This window comes from Salvia splendens, chromosome 6 (assembly GCF_004379255.2).
Source record: "Salvia splendens isolate huo1 chromosome 6, SspV2, whole genome shotgun sequence".
Taxonomy (NCBI): Eukaryota; Viridiplantae; Streptophyta; class Magnoliopsida; order Lamiales; family Lamiaceae; genus Salvia; species Salvia splendens.
The window spans coordinates 31672387-31686398 of NC_056037.1; the positions used below are offsets into that span (position 1 = coordinate 31672387).

Here is a 14012-nt window from a genome sequence, read left to right on the forward strand (position 1 = left end):
CATTATTAGTCGGTGTGTATTATTCAACTGAAAATCTGCATTATTAAATGACACTTGGCACCAATCTAACCGTCGGATGACAAAATCGTGGGGTTGAAATTAAAAAGAACAAAGAAAAAAAAAATAAAAAAGGAAACGAATACATCTCGGGATACGAAAGTTGTAAATTAAAATATTCGGGTCTTAATTGGTAAAACGGTCCAATTTTGGATAATCTTCCTTCTACGTCTAAACAGTCAGCAACATAATCCGTCCCTTCGATAAAATTGGTCCTTTTTTTTAATATCAATTCTCGGAAATGTCTGTTCGTTTTTTTGGGTTCATTGTTTAGGTTTGATTCTGTGCAATTCCCGAGTTCAGTTTTGAGGGAATTTCGTTTTTATGAGCTGCTGATTCGATGTTGTTGCCCGAGTCTGTAAGCAGGCTGTCGAGGTTTAGGTCAATCCGATACAGAAAGTATTTTTCCTTGTTTGCTCTTGGTGATGAAATGGATAGTAATGTTGTTGGAATAGGGGATCGCTGTTACTGGAAGCATGCTGAGTTTAGGTTTGTGAAGTTAATGATTGTGTGTGTGTTTTTTTTAAACTTTTTCAATTTACCTTTCCCCTTGGTAAATGAGAATGGAGATGCGATTTAATGATTTGGAGATTGTTCACTTATTTGTTGCCATGCTTTGAGATATATGTGTGGATTTTTGGGTATGCTCGATCATGAAATGCATTAAGGGAGAAAGGTTGTGTTGGTTGGTGATTTATCAAGTTTGAATTTTGTACTTGGAGGAAACATTTGGTAGAGATGTTGATCTGTTGTTGCAGTGAATTCTTTTTTTCCTTTTGTGATATCTGGGTATTTTACATGGTTTATGCTTTCTCTGTTTCTATTTCTGACATGTTCAACTTCGTACTGAGTTGTTGTTGCTTATCACACCTTTTCCTTTAATCTTCTAATTAGTAATGTTTCTATGTAGAAATGAAAAAGAAGCATCTTTATCAAACTATGAAACAAAGAGACCCCTCTTCAATCGAGATCTTGCATTTCTTGAACTTGGTGCTTACCAGACCCTGAATCGTCATTACTGCTCCCAGTACCATACTGGAGAGATTAAACACAAGGTGCATTGCTTTGTATGACAGAATATGCTCATTTGGCGTTTAATAGGAAGTGTTTAAAAGCAGAGGATTTGGCCTGCAAACTTGATAAACTTAACATTTAACCAAAAAAATATGAAATTTATGCATGTATCTTTCCTACCCCTATTCGAAAGTGGAGTTCTGGTATTTCTCTTTTTTGTTAAATTACAAACCATTAATGTTTTAACCAGCCCTCGAATTTTGTGGCCTTGTTGATTTGAAAAGTGTTACCGTGTTGACACCATTATTATATTTTGTTTTTACCTTGCAGCTGTTGGGTTCTATGCCGAAGTTTGTGAAGATAGTGGAAGTTGGTCCTAGAGATGGACTGCAAAATGAGAAGGAGATTGTGCCAACATCTGTGAAAGTGGAACTAATAAAGATGCTAGTTTCTTCAGGGTTGCCTGTTGTTGAGGCCACTAGTTTTGTCTCACCAAAATGGGTACCTCAGGTAAAAAAAAGTTGTATTGGTCTTCTAGAAATTTAGTATGTCAGTTCGTTTTCCTGAACTTCCCTTGAAGAGACCTTTTCTTTTGTTTCCCCAAAGCTTATAAGTAGATGCTGTTTTTGTAGACTGAATTTACTATGTGAAGCACTTCTTGACTGATCATCATATCACCCTGTGTTATTAGTTGTGTCTATCACTTTGATTTCTTATGCGTTCCTATGCCATCTAGATTATCAGCATCATTTTGTTATGTGCTTATACATGGTACATTCTTTTCCTAGTAAACTAAATGTTGCTGTGATCGCAGTTAAAGTATGTCTTGCACATAATTCAGAGTGTTCATGGTGGCTTTAACTGGAATTGATATATCATGTGGTACTGGTGCTAGAGTCAATTCAATGCTAGATTATTATGTTTTATGAATATTTTCAAGTTGTTGATATGGTTAAATTTAACTACAGCTAGCCGATGCAAAGGATGTAATGTCAGCCATTCAGGGATTTGGGCATTCTAGATTTCCTGTTTTGACCCCAAATCTCAAAGTAAGATACATTTTCTAATGATACTAACATCCTTCGTCCAATGTATTAAATGGTACAAAATTCCTTCTAAATCCTCATTCCCTTGTTGAAGGGTTTTGAGGCCGCTATGGCAGCTGGGGCAAAAGAAGTAGCAGTGTTTGCTGCTGCGTCCGAGTCGTTTTCCCGTTCAAATTTAAATTGCAGCATTGAAGATAGTCTTGTTCGGTACCGTGATGTTGCCCTTGCGGCTAAAAACCACGAAGTTCCTGTCCGTGGGTACGTCGTGATGCCCTTCACTTTTTACTTTCGGTTATCTTCTAAGTTAAGCTTCGTGTTTGCTTGTAATTATTGTGCAAATTCTGGCCTCTAGTGGTTGTCTCTCTGCTTAAGATGTATATGATCTGCTCGTACTTATTTTATTTCGGTAGGAAGTTGAAAAATCGAATCACCTTAAGAAACTTACTCCAGTAATGTTATAAGTTACAACAACTAGATATTTCTCTACAAGACGGTTCTAAAAGCTGATAACTTACATTTGGGAATCACAGAACCCACTATTATTCATTATCAGAGTTTTATTTAATTTGTGATTGATTTAGTTCGAACCTCTTTGTTTAAAGACATTATGCTTAATTTTGTTAGATATATATCATGCGTTGTGGGTTGTCCTATGGAAGGAGCAGTACCTCCATCAAAAGTAGCATATGTTGCTGAAGAACTTATAAATATGGGTTGTGCTGAAATATCCCTTGGTGATACGATCGGTGTTGGCACTCCCGGTATAATTTTAATATTCCTTTTGATCATTGAAGTTCAAACTGCTCCAGTGTTTCTTGTAGTGTATGTAGCTTCTTGTCTTGTAGCTGTAGTGCAAGAACTTACACTGCGACTTAAAAAGAATGTGACTGGATTTAGGGCTCTTTTAGGTACTGTCATTCCGATGCTTGAAGCTGTGCTTGATGTTGTTCCTATCGAGAAGCTTGCAGTGCACTTTCACGACACTTACGGGCAAGCCCTTTCAAACATTTTGTTATCACTCCAAGTGAGCTATCTTCCCCTCGAGTTTCAGAGAACAAATTGTTTGTAATTATGTGGCTTTGGTTTGATTAAATTGTTATTTAGATGAGTGTATTATCTTGCAGATGGGCATCAGCACAGTGGACTCCTCTATTTCGGGGCTTGGTGGTTGCCCATATGCTAAAGGTGCTACCGGAAATGTGGCTACTGAAGATGTGGTTTATATGCTCAACGGCGTGGGAGTGAAAACAAACGTGGATCTAGGAAAACTCATTTTGGCCGGAGATTATATTTCAAAATATTTGGGTCGACCCTCGGGTTCTAAAGCTGGCATCGCCTTTAGCAGAGCCTTGAGTAATGCTTCTAAGCTTTAAGGCGAAGCAACATCTCCTCTTATCAATAGGCATCTCGATTCCAAAAGATGCATATTTGATTATCTAAATGTGTATATGATTTAATCCTACCAGCTGTGTACTTTCGTGTTTATATTATGTTTAAATAATAGAAAACACATTATTATTTAGGATTGATTCACAAAACAATCCATGCTTCTTAATTTTAATTTTCTAATCATATTTTTAGGTAGAAAATTAAAATGTCCCAATCTATATATTCTATGTAAAAATGTACAATCTCATAAAAATGTATTTGTTCCATCCCACAAAATAGTGTATATTAAGCTCTGGCCGCCCGTGTTATAATAAAAAATTAGGTAGATTATATTGTATGGAGAGAAGTCTTACTTTATTAGACAAAGTGTGTTAAGTATGGAGAGTGAAGAAATTGTGGGTCATGTACAGTGAAATTGTAAATTAATGAGAAAATATGGAAAACTTTTGTTAAGTATGAAAATGGTTGGATGATGAAGAGGTGAGAAAGAGGAAAGTGATAGATAGATGGAGTGGTCCATGGGATTACCATCATGGCTATGCAGATTACCCACTAATATTATCATGTGTATGCTCAAGGAGACAAAACTCAACATGCCATGCCTGCAAAGTATTTTTTCTTCCCCAAATTAAAACTGGAATTTTATGAAAACCCAATATTCGAGTACACATTGAGAATGGGATAAGCAAAAAAAAGGTTTCACATGTGCAGATTGTAGGTGCATAATGAAATGGATAAAGTTGAGTGGGTGACCAAACTAGTAGTATAAAGTCGTGGTAGCTAATGAATATCATACGCCGTGTCCAAATATATCACTCAAGTTTTTGGCATCTTCTCCATCAGTCAGTCAGTCATGTGATCATCGTTGCCATCACAATTTTGACTAAACATTCATGCATGATTGGTTACCCCAACTATTCAATCTAGTCCTTCATATATCATACTACTATTCTATTTGTTGCTTCACCAAGTCAGAAAGAAAGAAAGAAAGAAAGAAAGAAAGAGAAAGATGGAGATGTTGAAAAGTGAGATTCCAGTGGAGGAGGAAACAGTGTTGATATCTGAGGATGCAAAGGCTGGTTTAGTTCTTGTAGACATCATCAATGGCTTCTGCACCGTTGGAGCTGGCAACCTAGTCAGACAAATCTCCCTCTCCCTCTCTCCTTCCATCCCTCTTATGTTTCTTTGTGTATGTGTGTGGTTAAACTAATATACATATTGCAGGCGCCAAGGGAAGAGAACAGGCAGATATTGGAGATGATTGAAGAATCAGCAAAAGTTGCCAAAGTGTTTTGTGAGAAAAAATGGCCTGTGCTTGCTTTCCTGGACTCACACCAACCTGACAAGCTAGAGCATCCTTACCCTCCACACTGCATCAACGGCACCGATGAGTCCAACCTTGTCCCTCGTAATTTTCTCTCCCTCTCCTTCTCGTTCACTTTAATCTGCAAAACATTTCTACCCAACTGCTTGTGTAGAAAAGTCACAGTTTTTGTTGTGTAGCTCTTAGATGGATAGAAGAAGAGCAGAACGTGACGATTAGGCGCAAAGATTGCTACGACGGCTTTGTGGGTTCTATCCAGGAGGATGGTTCCAATTCCTTTGTTGATTGGGTCAAGAAGAACAAGATACACCTTGTCAGTGTTTTCCCTTTAAATCTCTTTTATCATATGTTGACAGACTGCACACACAAATGGTTACCATGATAGTATTGTTTTGTTCAAAACACAACTTGTTAAATCAGATATCAGACTTTTGTTTAAAACAAGTGTTTGTGTGCAGCTGGTGGTCGTAGGGATCTGCACAGACATATGTGTGCTGGACTTTGTTTGCTCCACCATATCGGCCAAAAACCACGGCCTCCTCCACCCACTAAACGACGTCGTCGTCTACTCCAAAGCATGTGCTACATTCGATTTTCCAGCGTCGGAGGCAGCAGGCTCCAAACACCTACAAGCTCACCCCCAAGTAAGCACTCATCATAAATGAACATAGATTAATGAAGCATAACATTTCTCTACGTGCATATACCAAATTTGCTGATATATACGGTTTTGCAATGGCAGGAGCTCATGCATCACATAGGCCTTTACATGGCAAAGGGAAGAGGGGCCAAGATCGCCACACAACTCACCTTTCATCACTGAAATCCGTCTTATTATATACTCCCTCCGTCCCACTTTAGGAGTCCCGATCACTTTTGCACACCCATTTTGTAAAAATCATAATATATAGTTAAAGTGGAGAAATGTTAAAGTAAAAGAGAAAATAATATAGAGAAGAGTCTTGTCTACATTATTATCTCTCTTACTTTACCATTTCTTCATTTTAACTATATATTATGATTTTACAAAACAGGTGTGCAAAAGTGACCGAGACTTCTAAAGTGGGACGGAGGGAGTATGTGGTTACCTAAACAAAACACATGTATCCTCTATTACATAAATAATAAGCTCATGTGTATGCAGCCCTTTCTGAATACAAATGCCTAATCAAGGACAGTTTTTTCCTTCAATCATAAAGAACATATCAATATTACGAAAATAACTAACTCTCTACACGGATTACAAAATAAAACTGCTATTTGTGAAACATGAACCAATTGGGAAAACCCAAACCATCATAATTCACATTCAACATTGAATGTTGAATTTGTTATCAACTGACTATAGATATATAAATTTATATATATACAAAATGGAGCCAAGTGATATATACATCCCGGGGAGAAAGACAGCAGCAGGATAATGCATTAGTTAAATGAGCCTGTTATCAAGTAAATGTTACACCTCAAAATTTAACGGTTAATGTCACGGCGACTGTGATGGTTCACGCAGCTAACTGGGAAGGGGTCAGATGCAAGGATTTGGCCCGGTTACTCAAAGTCTCCGATTTCCCCACAAGTATGATGAGAGAGGACTCGGGCGATAAATACCAGCTCAACTGCACAAGCATAGAAAAAGTATTATTGCAGGCACCAAGCCACCAATACTTTTTAATATACATGGTGACAAAAATCAAGTCGAGATGTGGTTTAAGTCAAACAATACTAGATACCAGAAACTGGCATTTCCCCAAATCTCAATTTGGAGACCGGAATAGTTCATCTGAGCAAACAACACAATTGTCTTTGCTGTTACCTTTGAAGTAGGGATCACCATATTAGGTCTTCCACTTGCAAATCGAACAGTCTGTTATAGAATGTTTAGTAGTACTATGTAATATAGTATTATATACACCTGTTCGGTTAAAGCTTAAAACCCATCCTCTAAAAGCAAGAGCTTAAAATCACATGTTTCAGGCAATTTTATTCACAAAGGGAACAAACACAAAGAAAATTGGACTTACCCACGAACAAAATAAAAACAATGACATCTAAGTTTTGGTGGGACAAGTACTCAATCCAGCAGCCTGAGTCGATTGAAGAATACCAAGTGAGATTCAGGAGCCCAGTAAACAAAACCAACAACAGGGCCTCCTTTGATATGCTGCACAAATTGCATAAGAAAGAATAGGGATCAGCGCCAAGCAGTTTGGAAACCTCCAAAAATAGTAATATCCAGAGTTCAAACAAAGGAAATGAGCTAGAATATTAACCTTTCCATCCAATATAACAAGTTCACCATCAACCCATCGAGGAATCTGAACTCCAGGCTCGGCCAATTTTCCTTGACCTCTATATCGAGCAATCTGCAGGTTGATTTTAACTCAAGAGTCGTAACAAGAAGATTATGGATATTAACTGAATACGAACAGTATACAACATACCACCCCAAATTCTTCAGGGATAATCCCTTTAAGAGGAAGTTGATACTTTTTTCCTACTTTTGCACGAAATGCAACCTGCAAGAGAAAACATCATTTACTTTGTTGTTACATGGTAATAAGCTATTTGGTACTAGAAGGCCACTAATTATTAATCGATATATTATATAGTGATGAACATAGTCTCTAGCTGTTCATAGAGCATAATACATAATTACATACTACTCCCTCTGTCCGCGAATAAGAGTCCCATTTTTTCATTTTGGTCCGTCCGCGAATAGGAGTCCTGGTTCATATTTACTATAAATGGTAACAGGCCCCACATTCCTCTAACTCATTCCCCTCACATTTCATTTAAAACTAATATATGCAATTGGGATCCATATACCACTAACTTTTTTCCATCCACTTTTCTTAACGTTTTTTAAAATCCGTGCCAGAAAGAAATGAGACTCCTATTCACGACCGGAGGGAGTATATACCAAGCTCTAAGACGTAAACATGGAGCTTCAGCAAAAAAGTGTAACTCCAGAACCCAGATATGGTTGCAGAAATTCATGATATATGTACATCATGCACTCAATTTTATACATGCAAATATGACAAAAACTAATTGAAGAATCCAGAGCTTTGCTAATTAGTCACTCACCAACATGACATGACCCAATCAATGACCTCAACTGATGCAAGTAGGTGTAGCATGCATGTGCTACAAAGAAGTATTTGTGACCTAACAGCACAAGTAACAAAGTGAATGGACTACCTGGCCAGCTGGAATATAAGCATCTCCGGTTAATTTAACAGCTTCGACATACTCATAAAATTCAATTTTCGAAGGTTTCTTCGTGCTCCCATCCTCATTCCACTGGCCAAATCTCCGCCTCATATGAATAACTTCTGAAGTGTACAGCCCATGTGCACCAAGGTATAAACCTGAAAAACAGATACATTTTCGTAAAGTTACAGAAACTGCAGGAAAGCAACAACAGATATGTTGGAAATCAAAATTAATCACCATTTAGTGGATCTGAAGATGAAGAAACCTCAATGCGTCTAAACGTGGTGGATCCAGAGAGTGGTTGACTGTTTCGAGCTTGATTGAGTGTTAGATTTATTAGCTCACCTACATTTTGAAGAACCTGCAAATTGACAAAATTATGCCTGGATCAGACAGACTATGGACAAACCCACCTTGGCAATAGTAAATGAATCACCACAACTACATAATTTAAACCAACCTTCATAGGAATCTTCCCTTTGCCAATAGATTCAACAAAATCATGCATAAGATTGTCTACGCTACGTTGGCTTGGACGCTTCGAATTTTTGTTTTCGGCAGACTGTCCATCCTCGCCAGGTTGGAGCTCATTGGAATCTTCCTCAACTGTAAATGTAAATGTCATCCGACCCTTTTTCTCTAGCCTCGCTGGAACACGAAGCAAGTCTCTAGCATGGGCACCATGAGACAATTTATGGAGGAAACCATCACCAACAACGAGTTGAAGTGCAATTTGATTTTGCTCATCTTCCTCAGCCATTTCACTACCAGAATCCAGATCAGTGTCACTGTGCTCGTCCTCGTTTTCACTTTTAATGTCAACGTCAGCATCTACACTTTCTATGTCATAGTCCTTTTCTTCCACCTCTTCATCTATTATTTTTTCAATCACCATAGATATAATATCCCTGTCCACCTTCTCTGGTGATGCTAATTTCATAACTTTGACTTTCACACCAGGAATCATGTTTTGCAGAATATTATCAAAACCAATATCGTCATCCCTATCTTCACCATCCTCTTTATCTTCAGAACTTCTTTCATATAGCTTGCCTTTGTTATCTCTTGCATCCAGGCTTCTGGAATCTCCTGATGACTTGAAGGATGGAACATAAACATCTTCCGGAGCTCCTTTGCGCTTTAAGTAAACGGCCTACAAATCAAGCAATGAATATATTTCATACTTATGGAACATGTGTTTGCATGTTGCATACAACATGTAATCTCAGTTAAAGAATTCAAAACAGGTCTTCCCTGCCTTCTTAGTAATGCAAAAGAAAAGAAGCAGCAGATTTGCCCTGAATTATACAACTCCTACAGGTAAAACAGCAAAAGTAGCATATGAATTATGATATATTATCCAAATATCCAATATCCATAAATACATCCACAGAAGTTGCACTCAAAAGAATCTATACATTAACCGAATGGTCCGAATCAGAGTAATACTGCAATAGCATCAGATAAGCAGTACAAGAGAATAATTTATTTGAAATTACAAAATGTGTGAATGTACAAGTGCACTTGCAACAAAATAGTCATGGAGCACATACAGATAACTAGTGAACTTTAAGGAACAAGAGAAGATACCTGCTGCTTATAATCACCTGCTTTATTGTCTCTTAGGTATACCTCAAACACGGGAGCACCGATCGAAGCTGTTGCCAACTGCCTGCCAAGAAGTTCAAATTGAAAACTTAGGACGAAATGGTGAACTTGATCATCCGAAAGGTAACTGTAGACTTGAAGCAATGAACCAGACTCCTCAAGAAAGATCTAGCTATCTTTTCAGGTACAAATATCAGTCTATCTTTAAAAGCATTTTGACCAAAAAGAGAGAGATCGTATGTATATAATAACTTATGCACATCACGTTTACATACAAATATACACAAAAAAAGGAATGAAGGAAGGGGATGTCCTATTTGGTTTAGGTGACTTGGAAATGGCATGGCAAGAAAACAAGCAAAGCAAACACCATATAACTTTTTGATACATGTTTTAAGCAAGAAGAAAACCAGCAGGAATTATACCAGTAAAACGATTACAAGTAGTTTCCTTTTCATATATTTCATTGCCAGGATAGCTTTTTCAGGGTTAAAAGAATAACTTTTTTTAGATACAGGAATACAGGTAATATATGTCCAGATCCCGAAACTTCACAAAGATGAAATATGCATATTTTTATTGAGCATACAAAACATAAAGTCGTGCAGAAGTTGTGCAAGCCACAGCTATGAATAAAACAGGAACATGATGAATATATAGTGTGATTCTAAGTTTCTAGCCATAAATGAATCATAACTTCTAAACACTGAGAAGAAATTTTACCTAGGACTGTAACTTCTAGCAATGTATCTTCCATGCTCAGCGCTTATATGAATAATGCGACCATAAGGATCATTGGCATCTTCTGAAGTTCCAGCCCACCATCCAACCTGAATGGCAGGAAAAAATTGTTATATAACACAATACTTCAGGAAAGAAACCTGTGAGTGCTGTTTGGTAGTATTTTTTTTTCCTTCTTAACAGCAAAATGACATGGCAGATGTCAGAATTCAAGCACTTAAACATACGCAATGCAATTACATACTCCAGTTACTAAATTAAACACTGATGATGATGATATCTTGCACAAAGATTCCTATTGACAGGACTAGGTTGTAATCAGACTATCCTGAAGTATAGAAATATTTGATGCTGCAAGTTATTTTCATTTTGCACAATCTTTATTGGAAGAAAGTAAAAGACCAGTAAAAACAGAAAGGTGGCATTTAAAAACAGTAAACCACATTTATTTACGAAATAAAGGTTCAATGTGCATTTGCATCATGCTCTAAATATATATGATGCTAATAGCAAACTCACCAAACCAGCCCCTGCGTGATCACGTATAAGAGCTGCATCTCCATATCGCTCTTCCTCCACAGATTTCTGCGATTGATTGAGAGATACCAGAGCAATTAAATATTAAGTAGTTTTACAAAAACATTGCATGCAATAGTGATAAAACATAAACACATGTCCAATAAATATGGATAGGTAGTGGTCTTAAATACATATGGAAACAAATACATGAGCACACAACCTTTAGATGTGACATCACCCTGCCAACAGTGTCGCTCCTAGCAGCAGCTGCAATTGCCACCTTTATCCTAGCAGCCTCTTCATAATCCTCTCTTTCAATCGCATTAGCTAACTGAGACTGTTAGGAATGAAGTCAACAATGTCAGTAGAAGCCACAGCCCCCCCCCCCCCCCCCTCCCCAAAGAAAAAAATAAAGACAAAACAAAAGGGATTAACAAAGATGCTGCGTGTGCAAGATCCTTAATTTGTATAGGGGAGAGACAATTTGTGCCTCTATAATGAATTAGCAGCATATTTGTTGACTTAACTATTATTACTATGAATTATGCCTATTTCTTACTTGTATACAGATATTCTCACTTTCTGTTCAAATGTGCTAATTTCTTAAATTCGATGAATGATAATCTACATATTTATCCTCCTTAAAGAATACGCATACTAGAAACACTTGGCATTATTAAAATCAAAATCCAACTATATAAAAGCCCCCAGCAGCATATTTCAAGATTGAACAAAAAACCATGAATATAAAATACCTTCAAAATCGATACAACGCGCTCCTGCTCATCAACCTCGAGGAAATGATTCATCCACCTCTCCCAATCCCACTCTTCTCCCCCATCCTCTTCATCTTCCCACTTCTCCGCCATAACCAGAGTTCCACCAGTCCTCTGATCCCTTAACGAACTCAAGTAGTCATCAAAACGTTTAATTGCATTCCTAAAAGTCTCCTGAACACCGAAGCCCCACCGCCACACCTCCTCGGCACCTGAATTGGAGCTATCACCGCCGCCGCTTGCCCTTTGGTTGCAATGGCAGCAGAAAGCGGAATCAGGAACCCTAGACAGAGAAACTCCCGATTGCAATCTTCGCTTGAACTTGGAGGAGATGAATCTCGAATGCACAAATTTAAACTTCAGGGGTTTCGGAATCGTACGCGGCGACGGGAACGTCGGCGGGAAAATGGACGCCATTGACGAACACCTCGCTCAGCTCTGAAATAAGCAAATTGAGAAACAGACCCAGAAATGTATCGAAATCCGCGAAGCAATCCGAAAATTGAACACCGTGCTGTTATCAATATTACTAGTGTCACAGCATCTCCAATGCCGGACGTCCGGTCGGACATGTGCAACGGGCGACCGGGACGTCCGCCATTGTGGCAGGGGAAGTCGGATACGGACGTCCCGTGAGGACGTAGGGTGTCCTCGGACGTCGGCGCGACGGGCGGGCGGACGTCCGCCATTGTGGCGTGGGTCGGACGTCCGATTTTTAAATTTTTTTGAATTTTTTTTAAACTCTATATATACGGCTCGTTGAATTTTATTTCATTCGCACCACTTGTGTTAACAAGTTTCTCTCTCTACATCTCTAATTTCAAGTATATCTAGAATGTCTAGTGATATTGATGTTAGTACTTCTCATGTTCGACTTCAGAACGATATTATCGAAGAGGTTTGGACGCGGAAGGGTTGACGTTGATGTTAGTACTTTTTTTTGTTTTATTACTATGTAATTTTTTTTTCGAATCATGTATGTTTTTTTTAAATGAAGTTGTTAATTTTTCCCGTTCGTATTCGTGTTGAAATTTTATTTCCGTAAATGTAAATTGTTTTATTTGTGAATTTATGATTTTTTTTTATTGCGGGAAGTCCTAGTGGGAAGGGCGATGGGAAGGGCGGATTGTGAAGGGGATGTCCTAGTGACGTGGCAGTGGGATGCGAAGTTCTAGTGACGTGGCGGGAGGTGTTTTCGGGATGTCCTAGTGGATGTCCGAGTGGGACATCCGCCCACTAGAGATGCTCTCAGTGACGGAACCAGAAAAACAAATTAGCTGGTGCTGGAATTTAATTTAAAAAATAAAATATTTAATATAATAATAATATTATTATTAAAAGGTAATTTAATATAATTCAGTATATTGTTTTGTCCAATTTTAAAAATTATATCGAACCAAAAAATATAAATATGCAATCAGATTTTGTCATTTTGAAAAATTAATATTTTATTATAATCAAAATACATGTATCAAAAGATGTATCATAATAAAAACTAGTACCGGTAATTTAGTTGTTGTAATTTGTTAGTATCTTTTAATTTGATTTTATCATTTTATGTAATCAAACGAGTTAATCTAATAATTGTTTTGTTAAGTTGTAGAGTATATCGGAGTATAATTTTAAGTGAATCCAATTAATTTCAACGGCACAGTAATTAAATAAAGCCATTTAAATGGTACAATTATTTAAACAAAATAAATAATAATCTCAATAAATTAAATTAATCAAACCCATTTAAAAACGCCCAAACCCATTTAAAAAGTCCAATTAACTGGAACCTAATAATTAAACGCGCCGTATCTTCTTCTTCCTCGTTCTGTGAAAACTGTTTTCTTTTGTTTCTTCTTCGCCGATGCAATCCATCAATTTTCAAGTGATTTTATTAATTATTCTTCTCTTTTTTCTCAAATTACAACAAAAATTATATATTTCAATATTAAATATTAAGTTTCTCTCTACGAATCTACAATAGAAATGGCATCTGAACAGGGGCAGCCGTGGGTAATGGATCCGACGCCGGCCAAGCCCTCGCTGGAGCGGTGGCTTGGCCAACACTGTCTCCGTCCCTGACTAGTGTAAACAGAGAGAGAAGGTGAGAAAGTGCAGAAGAACGACGGAGAAGAAGGATGACGATGATATACGGGCATTTCATGCTGACGTTGGATATATTTACCATTCACTTTTTTTAAGAGGTCCTCATATTTAAGTCCTTTTTTCTTTATAAATAAATTTCTCGGTTTTATTTTATGCGAATACCACATGACTTTCAAAATAAATTCACAAAATTAATTACTGAGTACTTCTTACAAATATATT

General features: G+C 37.5%; 3 protein-coding genes across 3 annotated transcripts; 2 read left to right on the plus strand and 1 right to left on the minus strand.

Annotated features, from left to right (window-relative positions):
* Positions 1-199: 199 nt before the first annotated feature.
* On the plus strand, positions 200-3639 carry LOC121806370 (hydroxymethylglutaryl-CoA lyase, mitochondrial-like). Its single transcript, XM_042206383.1, has 8 exons — positions 200-546; positions 968-1112; positions 1402-1581; positions 2040-2120; positions 2212-2375; positions 2742-2878; positions 3026-3141; positions 3242-3639. Exons 1-8 carry the CDS (start codon positions 398-400, stop codon positions 3488-3490), a joined length of 1221 nt encoding a protein of 406 aa, XP_042062317.1. The 5' UTR covers positions 200-397; the 3' UTR covers positions 3491-3639.
* Positions 3640-4321: 682 nt separating this feature from the next.
* On the plus strand, positions 4322-6021 carry LOC121806374 (nicotinamidase 1-like). The gene is made up of 5 exons (XM_042206387.1): positions 4322-4641; positions 4731-4914; positions 5010-5143; positions 5289-5474; positions 5573-6021. Exons 1-5 carry the CDS (start codon positions 4516-4518, stop codon positions 5651-5653), a joined length of 711 nt encoding a protein of 236 aa, XP_042062321.1. The 5' UTR covers positions 4322-4515; the 3' UTR covers positions 5654-6021.
* A 156-nt stretch (positions 6022-6177) lies between these two features.
* LOC121806367 (protein EXECUTER 1, chloroplastic-like) lies at positions 6178-12198 on the minus strand. The gene is made up of 12 exons (XM_042206378.1): positions 11673-12198; positions 11138-11254; positions 10918-10983; positions 10381-10487; positions 9640-9721; positions 8510-9202; positions 8287-8410; positions 8035-8204; positions 7275-7349; positions 7104-7196; positions 6855-6994; positions 6178-6449 (listed from the first exon to the last, which is right to left on the minus strand). Exons 1-11 carry the CDS (start codon positions 12108-12110, stop codon positions 6905-6907), a joined length of 2055 nt encoding a protein of 684 aa, XP_042062312.1. The 5' UTR covers positions 12111-12198; the 3' UTR covers positions 6178-6449; positions 6855-6904.
* Between the last annotated feature and the right edge of the window lie 1814 nt (positions 12199-14012).